The following is a 10,040-nucleotide window of genomic DNA, read 5'->3' as shown; positions in this document are numbered from 1 at the left end:
TGATGATGACTTCCACTTCTGCCTCTATTGGTGAGTTTTGGTCTGACTGTAGAGTCAACTTCTTGGGCCGCACTGTCTATTACAGACAGTGCATGTAAAACTTTGTGTCGGTGGTCGTGGTGCATTTCTGGCATCATGCCTCCTGTTCAGGTTTTAGTCATTGTGAGGTGTCTTCTTCAAGAATCTGCACCCCTTACTTGCAGAGCTGGTGCCAGATGGAGTGTTCCGCAGCAGTCTCCTCCAGTTTTGTTGAGTTGAGGCTACACTTTTTTAGGGATGTTTGCAGAGCGCTGGCCTAGGTGCAGCTGGCTGTACAGAATCTTTTGAGGAAGGCACTCCTTCGGCATTCTGAGTCAGGCCGAGCCAGCACAGTTGGTTGGGTTATGCTGGCCTCCATACCTGGGCAGCTTGTTTTTGCCAGTATGTCAGTGTGGGGTACTCAGTCATGCCAGGTTATCCCAAGAATGCACTGGAGGCATCTGATGTGGAAAGCCAGTTATACACGCACGCACGCACGCACGCACGCACGCACGCACGCACGCACGCACGCACATACAAACACACACTTATATCTGTCTTCTCTTCAACACAACTGTGCCCCTCCCATATTGTGTGTAGATGGTGCTGCCTCCCCTCCACGATGGGCCCTCACACAGAGCTGGCCGAGGCCCAGCAGATAGCACCCAGACTGGGCCACAGCACAGATGCCCTTCCCCTACCCCTGCCCCTGCCCCTGGAGCTCCTCCACCCCGCAGGAAGAAGTGAGCTATTGGTGGCTGATAAGGGGAGGTTTTGTGTGTGTGTGTGTGTGTGTGTGTGTTTGTGTGTGTGTGTGTGTGTGTGTGTGTGTGCGTGCGTGCGTGCGTGTGTTCATGCGTGTGTGTGATCAGGTGCCAGGCAGACTGTAAAGGCTATGCTGAGCGGTACCAGGACCTGCGGGAGGCCAGAGCTCAAAAGGCTCATAAGTCAAAGGGAGAGGCTGACTCCTGTAACCCCATCCTTCCCAACATCCCACAGCCAGAGACACACACACAGCCAATGCTCCGACAAAGACAGGAGGAAAGGTCAGTGCATGTTTGTATTTGTGTGTGTGTGTGTGTGTGTGTGTGTGTGTGTGTGTGTGTGTGTGTGTGTGTGAGTGTGTGTGTGTGTGTGTGTGTGTGTTTGTGTTTGTGTGTGTGTGTGTATGTTTGTTAGAGTAACTCTTAAGAGTAATTTCTATGCTGCTTTCACCTATCCAGCTCATTCAGATCAGTGGTCAAGAAACATGAGATTAGGAAATAGGAGACAAGGAAAGGAAGGACATCTAAGTGAATTTGAACATAACCAGAGAGAGATGGAGAGCTGAGCTGGGTGTGTGCCGCCAGTTTGATCATTTGACCAGGGAGTCAAATAAACAAGAAATAAAAGTGTGCGTGATCATGTCTGTGTTGGCGTATTCCCCATCATTCAGAGAGAACAAAGAGAGAGGGAGGACATTAGAAAACACAGAAAGACATGTGATTCAACTTTTATTTTCTCATGCAATAACTGCACATATTGAGTCACCTAAATACAGAGCAGACTGTGGTTTTTCAGCTAGAGGTTATGGAATGTTTATACTATCTTAAGTAAACAATACATATTTGTCATAATTAACTGTTGTGTTAATCACTTGCTTTCACCCCATCATGGTTGACATGAATGCTTATTTGACTCCACTATGAATAATAATCGTCACTCCACATCCATTCTCTGCCATCGACTGGGTACTGTCTGTCTATCTATCTCTTCTCTGCCAACGACTGGTGTTTGCAGCCCAGCCAGTATTTGGCAATGGATCGTGGGTAGGGAGGGTTGGCAAAGTCAATGCGTTTCGTTGCGAGATCTACCCTGTAGTATTTATCTGATGACAGAAAACAAATATACAGATTATTAAAGGAGAAACCATCTCAGCTGTGCTCCTATCACCAAATTATTAAATATCTCAATCCTGAGGGGACTAGATGTTTGGCTTTTGTATTGGCATACTTTACTGCAGTGAAATTGTCATGCTCTTCCACTAATTGCATGCTTTAAAATAGCTTCCCTACTGCACCTGTGTGTTGTGACCTTGGTTTGAGTATGTGTATGAGTTGCTGTGTATTGATATACAGTAATTGTCTACCCCTCTACATTTGAGAGGGTGTGTAGTGAGCTAGTGATGTTTGATGAGTGTTGAGTTGTGTGTAGAGGCCTACCTTTCTTGAAGATGTAGACATTCTGCACAGGGAGGCTCTTTTCCTGTGTGGTAGTGATGTAGTCACTGTAGTCAGGTTCATAGCTATAGTCTTCTCCAAACCTGCCATCCACACAAATACACAAACACCAGTCAGCTCAACATCTCCCCTATCATCCCTATCTGTAGCTCTCACTACAGTAATAATGAATCATTCAGGACACTACTACACTGATTAACATCTAACCGAGAGTTACATAAACTTCCCATAATTCTACGATTCAACCATTAAAACCACATTGATGAACTGAATCAGATGTGTTAGAGCAGGACTGTCTGGAACAAGAGCTTGCCACCCTGTAGTTCCCCAATACCAGGTCTGGTGTACTGAGCCCATGTAATTCTCAGTTGGCTACCCTTGCCACTGTTAATAACAGGAGGATCTACCAGTCGTCGTAGAGTGGACTCAAGAGATCCTCCAAAAACAGGGAACGGCTCTGTCTGCCTCTCTGGCCTCGCCTTCTGTTGAGCTTCCTCTTCCGATTAGACCGTCTCCTGGTTTGTGTGGGAGGAGGCGAGGGTGTGGTTTTGGGGTTGATGTAGAGCCGACCCGCCATGACAGCATCCACGGGGGGTTTGATGCCCACCCAGTCCTTACTGATGAATCGCGGACCCTTGTGGTGACCCTGCACTACAGACAGAGGAAGGAAATTAGAGACATTGAGACACACTCACACATACACATACACACACACACACACACACACACACACACACACACACACACACACACACACACACACACACACACACACACACTCAGAGGTGTCTTACAGCCTTGGAATAGGTGTGTGAAGAGGTCCTCCCAAGTGTCACAGTACAGGTCGGTGTAGCGTGTGAAGAGCACAGAGGGGGAAGACTTAGTCATGCGCACACACTCCTCATGTGATGGCTGGTGCTTGAACTCATACTGGTAATACTGGTCCCCTGAGGAGAGAAACATTTATACTTCATCTACAGTATAGTAAGCAACAAATATTAACATGATGTTATACCCTGGTCTGCTTTCAATAGCACTCTGTACTTCATGTCAATTGTACAATACCACCAGACTGACAGTTTACTTGTATGTCAGTGAAGGAAAAGACAATGCACACACACTAACCTTTGAAAAAGTAGACCTTCTCTTTGCCATGGTGACCTGGTGCTGGTATGGCAAAAGCTGCGTTAATGTCGTCCGGAATCTTCTCAAAGCCCACAGAGATGTCCCGAGGGTAGTCGTCATCCAGAACATCATCCTCAAAGCGCCAGTACTTATTCCCCTGAGAGGGTATAACCCAGTATTATACGACTGTATTGGCCAGATTTAGTAATATAATAATAATTAATAATAATACCTTTATTTGTATAGTGCTTTTCTAAACAAGGTTACAAAGTGCTACTAAACATCTATTGAAATAAATCAGCATAAGTAAAACTCCAAACAAAAAAAAGCAACATTAAAATAATAAATATCATTGAGAATCAGGCAAGTCATTGAAATAAAATACAACTATTTAAAACAGACTAATCAAATAATATTCCAAACAATAGACAATATTACACAATAATACTTCTAGATAAATGTACTATTAATTGTGGGACTCTTTTTCCACTTATTTTCATTAATTGCAACTACTACATAAATATCATACTTTTCTTGTCTAATGTTATGATATGATAGGATATGAGACCTCTTGATAGATAACAGATGGAATGGAATATGGACTTGGCTTAAGTTTCTATTACATTTGAGGTACAAAGCATGGTGATACCTTGAAGATGTAGGACTTGCCCTGGCAGTTGATGCGTGTGAATGCAGCGTCGATGGGACCAGAGATTCCCCACACATCCTTGATCAGCTTGGGGTAACCAGGGACAACTGCCCTCTCGTCAAGCTCAAAGAAATAATCACCTTTGAAACAGAATACAAGGTAGTAAAGACCAAACACAGACTGAACAACATGTGGACCAATCAACAAAGATTACACACAGATGGGCCCTGTCCAGAAACAACCCCTAGCCCCTCCCCCCTAGACATTTGTGTAGATCTGAGAGGATTGGATATGTGTCAGCAGTGTTGCAAAACATTCCACCCAGCCATTTACAGTGCATGGTGAAGCTCCTACCATCTTGCTAAAACCTATCCAATCTTTAATCTATCTTATCTACACAAGTGTTTAGAGGAGTATAGGGCTGTATCTGTTTCTGGACAGGGTGAGCGATGACCAATAGAACCCCTGGCCTGTTTCACTCAAATATAATAGAAATAAAATATAATTCCATGGTTCTACTCACCTCTAAATGCAAAGATGGATCCGTTCTTCAGCTGCATGAAAGCATCGAAGGTCCGCCCGCTGCAAGGGACAGCCTCTGGGTCTGGGGGGCGTGTGGGGGCATGGGTGGTGGTGGTGGTGGTGGTCGGGGGTAGAGTGGTGGTGGTAGGGGCAACGGTCGTGTTCATGGCCAATAGTGGTGGTGCAATGGTCGTGGTCACAGTGTCAGTATCTAAGTCATGAAAGGTGTCCCCACGAGCAACTAAAAGTACAACATGAAACAATTTAATGTTGATTACTTTTGTAAGTGTAACACTCTCCACTGTGTTGTTTTATGTAACCCTCGTAAAGTGTCCTCATCTTGCAGGGGAGACAATTAGAGTAGCCTTTAACAATGGCCTGCAACTAAAAAACAAAACAAGACATGAAATTCATTAGAGTCAGAAGATATTACTAACTTTTCTTTGGGCAGGCAGTGTTGAAGTCCACACAGCAGCTGCCATAGTATGTGCACATGGAGTCACACTGGCATTTCGTCATGGAGTTGAAGCTGTTACAGCGACCGACGCAGGACTCTGCAGGATGGTCAAAACTGTGAATTTTTAGTAACGTTCAGCATGATACAGCTGCCATTTTAGATATAGCAGTGTAGTGATTGAAGGGGAACAGCTGGAGCTGGGTTTGAGTGTGGATGCACTTATGCACCTTCTTGGCAGAGGCCTGTCCTACACAAGGAGGCTAAAGTAGGCCTAGTAATGGTTTGTCCTCATGCTGTCATACATATAGATGACCATTTATTCTAAAACATTACAATTTACCAGGAGCTTATATCAGAATGCAGTACCAGGTTTTGGGTAAGATGCCATTTTCAACCATCATCCAAATGACCCACATCCAAATGTGTGGCACACAAACTGGAAAACATCTGGAAAATGATATCAATAACTGAAATTAAAGTCAGATTTGGGAGCAGTAGATTATTTAGTGAAAAACTCACCCTCTGCAGCAAACACAATTGCCAGCGCTAGCACGAGCGCCAGCAGAACCTCCGCTAGCCTCATACTGTCTGCTGTCCCCCGAACTGGAGCGAAAAAACGGACGCACCTTCGTTTAGAGAAGTCGGGAAGGATACAAGGAATTCACAGTCGAACCAGAGCCAGTGCAGAACGACAGCGTATTGACTTCTTCGGCGAATTAACTTAAGGACGGTTCATATGATTGGATGGCCCTCTTTCGGTGATCGATCCATGGAAAAGTAGTCCAACTCTGGTTGTTTGTTTTAATGGGCAATGGGTCAATCATTGGCTGTGATAATCATTAAACGCATATTCCCCTGGCTGGCTGGCTGGCTGGCTGGCCGTTAAACAGTGATACTCTGTGGAAGAACTGTGAATTTACAGTGACCGCGCGCTTACAGTACAGTTCCCCCGGTGGTTCACTTGTTGTTTTTTGTACGTCTCTTGAGTCTCCAAACTGAATTAATTTCCTCGTTTTAACATCCTCCTCTTCGCTAATTAACACACCGGTGAACACAGTGGGACAAAAAGGAGACCATCTTAGACTTTTTGATATTTCATGAATTATTTCACCCGCGCACAAAAGGCTGTCAATTCAGTGGGTTCGACACACGTGTCAAAATTAATACTAATTGTGGGTAGTTTGTCTGTTGTTAAAAGGATATTGTCCTGCTTATCAAACACATAGGCTACTGAAGCTTCTCATCAGGACAACCTCGGCATAAGTAGGACAGTTGGTTTTCTCTATCGATCTCTGGGGTGAAAAACAACCCAAGGCAAACATTGGATTTCTGTCGAGTTTGGCCCCGTTGACCAGTCGTGTTTACCTTAATGATGATGTTAGAGGAGCAAGGAAACATGTTTTCTGTTTGAGCCCACCGACAGCAAGTTCTAGAGGAAACATTTTATGTCAAAGTAGTAAACAGAATGCTCATTTATGACAATCGATATTATTGATGTCTAATAATCTAACATTTCTGGTGACCATCAGTAAAATAGGTTCTTCAGCACCAAGGACAGCACACGGGATATCGAAGCGCCTGCTAAACATTTTCTGACCACCAGGAGGAAAGCCTGAGACATGACTTTTTGGTTGTAGGCCTACTCTCTTACTTTCCAAATACCATTTGAAGCACACCCACTAGGCAATATATTGATCAAGAAATGTCTTATCCGTTTTACTTAGGGACCAATGTAATTCCCAAGCAACAGAGACCACCCACCCTTCCACCACTCACAGAGAGGGAGGAGGCCCCTCTCATCTCAGCAAAGCCAGACCACTTCAGCCCAGCCCAACATCACTAAGATCAGTGTTGTTTTTAATGTGTTGTTTTGAAGTTGTAGGCCTTGGTCTCAGTTTGTTTCCTAAGTATAAATAAAGGTTAAGTAAAATTACATTCACACTGCCTTATATGTTCTCTCTCTCTCTCTCCTCTCTCTCTCTCTCTCTCTCTCTCACACCTCACACACACACACACACACACACACACACACACACACACACACACACACACACATACACACAAACATGTTGTAAAATGATGAGATCAGATAATAACATGGTGTACTATATTGGCATGGTGTCTGTTAAACATTGATAGATCCGATCTTACACAAACCATAAACTAATCTGATAATCTTTGAGCCTGATAAACTTCCCATTCACAGGAGGTTACAGTACCTATGCCCTTTATGATGATTAAATTAATAATTAGTCAATGGGCTAGTTTCCAAATGGCTGTAATCCATACGCCCACTTCTGTCCTCCTCTCATAGGCCCTGTCCAGAATCAACCCCCAGACCCTACTCCCTTGACTCTTGTATAGACACTTGAAAGGATCAGATAGGTAAAGTAAGATGGTGAAAATTCCACCTAGCCTATCAGAGGGCAAGCTGCAGGTTCTGTAACTGACAGGGTTTGAACCAGGGACCTCTTGCACGGATGCCACTACCGGATGACAAAATGTTATACCAATATATCCTTATGGTATGAGGGGTATATCCAGGCTTAGAAGTCGCAGGCAGGGCTAACTCATCACAAAAGCGTGATTCCAAATGACCTCCACTACACTATCACCATCTGGCTTGTACCTATCCAATCCTTTAAAATCTACACATGGGTAGATGAGCCAGTGGTTGTTTCTGGACAGCTTTTGGTCTGACTAGGCTGCATGATTATCCATGATTATCCATTATTGTGGATGGACTTTTGTTCCATGTTCCTTCTTCCTTGTTCCTTGTTCTATCCCATGGGATCTGTCATGTGTGTTTGAATGGCCTTCATATCATTAATATGTTCTATTAATTGATAGAACATATTTTATTGAGTCTGCCAGCGTTGTGATTCAGGGCCAAAGATTCCCAGAGTGATAAAAGCAGGTTTGGTACAGCACAGAACACTCGGTGAAGGAGCAGGGAGTTGTGTCTTGTACCACGCGACCTACACCAGCCCTGCCAGAGCGTACAGTGAGACAGCCTGATGTTTGGCAGTAGACTTCTGTTCTGTGCTTTCACAGGAATATAACCTCTCATGTATATGACTTAAAGAATGTTCATTGACGGAATTTACTGTAGATAGAGAGCAGTGTACTGAACTGGCCTGTCCATACTACATTATCTTCCTTTCTCAAGCACTGTGACTGCCTGTAGCACTTATTCTTATGGAAGGTTTTGCTTACAATGACTGTGATGTATAGTTGATTCATCTACTTTAGAGAAATGTACTTATTGTAAGTCAAAATGGTGGCCTCTATAGTATAGTATAACCTCAATAAAGGTCTATAAACCTCTATAAAACAATAATTATAAATAATTATAAAGGAAATTATTTGTTTATTTAGATCCGATGACACGCGCACACGCACACACACACACACACACACACACACACACACACACACACACACACACACACACACAAATAATATTGATCACTCACTCTCTTGTAAGCAGACGCACACACATAAAGTACATCTGTTGATTCATCTATTGTAGTTGATATGATATGAGTTTCTTTTTCTCTCTCCCAGCCCTGTTCCAAGAGTCACACATGCTTTTACAACATTAGCTCCACAGACTGAACTTAGGGCACGGTGAAACAGATGAGAAACCTGTTCATTGGTCTTTAAGCTCATGTTCATGTGCAGGCAAGTGTTCCTTCCTAGTATTAATGTTGGTTTCAGTCATCCAGTGCTGAACCAGCTTATGTTACGTTACAAGTTATATTAATTTAAGTTAATTTAAGTTATGTCACGATACCACACAATCATGTGATATTACTACCTCATCATTAAGTATAAATAATACGATATTATATGATATAACATTTAGTGCCACCATAGAACTATCCCGAATCAAGATTTTATTTTCAGGCGCTCTGTTTAAGTCTAATTTTGTTGACGCTGTATTTTATGACTTAATTGAAGCTATTAGTCGGTCTTATCTCAAAGCTGACTGGTAGGAAAGTGTTATACATGAAAGAAGAAAGAGACCCAATGTCCTTGTGTCATTATGCAATTATATGATCTCAAAAGATGATTAGTAGTTACACTGTCTTTATTAGTGTGCAACCAGCATGTTCAGATCATCATGGTGACCAGTATAATACAGAGTATTTCAAGTGCAGATTAGTCCTCTCAGACCCCTTCTCTTACACCGCAGAACTGCAGAACTTCAAATAATATGTTTCTCACTGCTGTTCTCGCTCCACTTTGCAAGGGGGTTTGGGACTTGGACTAAGTCTGGAAGAAGAAATTTATTTATTTATGCATTTGAATTATATGTTTAAATGTAGACAGTGACTGAGGAATTCCCACCCCATGCTTCTGTTCTATGCTAATGAATGAATGGAATGCCATGCTAGAAATTTCAGTGAAGAAAGTCATTATGTTAAGATAATTGGACTGTACCCAGAGGGAACCTTTCCTGTGTCGAATCAAAACACTGAGCTACTCAATAATTCACAGACAGTGTCTACCACTCTACTGTGATTCCAACATATCAGTCCATTCCTCTGTACTCTCTATCAGTCAGTCAGATGATGTGAGATTGTGGGATGCTGCGCTGCAGGCTACTTAACTCGTACATCAGGCTTTGATCCACGAGCAAATCGGTTGAAGGCAGGGATGACAGGATATCCCATACCAATCCCACTATTATGTCACCTCAAACTTGCAAGGCAGTAAGGAGGGGGCTCCTAGGCTACTTTTTGGTGTGTTCAGTGTTTCCCCTTACTTATTTGTGGAAGGGTAAGCTTATCAGTACTTGATATGTGCCGATAGGGCAACTTCTACCTAGAACAAAGAATGAAGGGGGGTAGGCGTGGAGCAGTTGTCAATCCTCTATTCTTTGACAACGACAGTATCTCTAGCTCTTTCACTCCCTCTCTTGCTCTTTTTCCCTTACCCTCCCTCCCTCTTTTTCTCCCAGCCCCTATCCCTATCCATATCCCTCTCTGCTTCCAGGATCTCCCTCCCCTTGTTTCTTAAGTTAATGTTTAATTCCTTCTCAGTG

General features: G+C 43.3%; 1 protein-coding gene across 1 annotated transcript; it reads right to left on the bottom strand.

The window, feature by feature from the left end:
* Positions 1 to 1,716: 1,716 nt before the first annotated feature.
* On the bottom strand, positions 1,717 to 5,573 carry vtnb (vitronectin b; the record flags this gene model as incomplete). Its single annotated transcript, XM_083695044.1, is given in 10 exon segments — positions 1,717 to 1,779; positions 1,782 to 1,885; positions 2,220 to 2,320; positions 2,645 to 2,888; positions 3,032 to 3,184; positions 3,363 to 3,519; positions 4,012 to 4,151; positions 4,535 to 4,774; positions 4,971 to 5,087; positions 5,510 to 5,573. Coding segments are annotated over 10 exon segments (1,383 nt in total).
* Between the last annotated feature and the right edge of the window lie 4,467 nt (positions 5,574 to 10,040).

Source organism: Argentina silus (genome assembly GCF_951799395.1).
Source record: "Argentina silus genome assembly, chromosome: 2".
NCBI classification, from domain to species: Eukaryota; Metazoa; Chordata; class Actinopteri; order Argentiniformes; family Argentinidae; genus Argentina; species Argentina silus.
The sequence above is the reverse complement of the archived record's forward strand: the minus strand, read 5'-3'. Positions and strand labels throughout refer to the sequence as shown.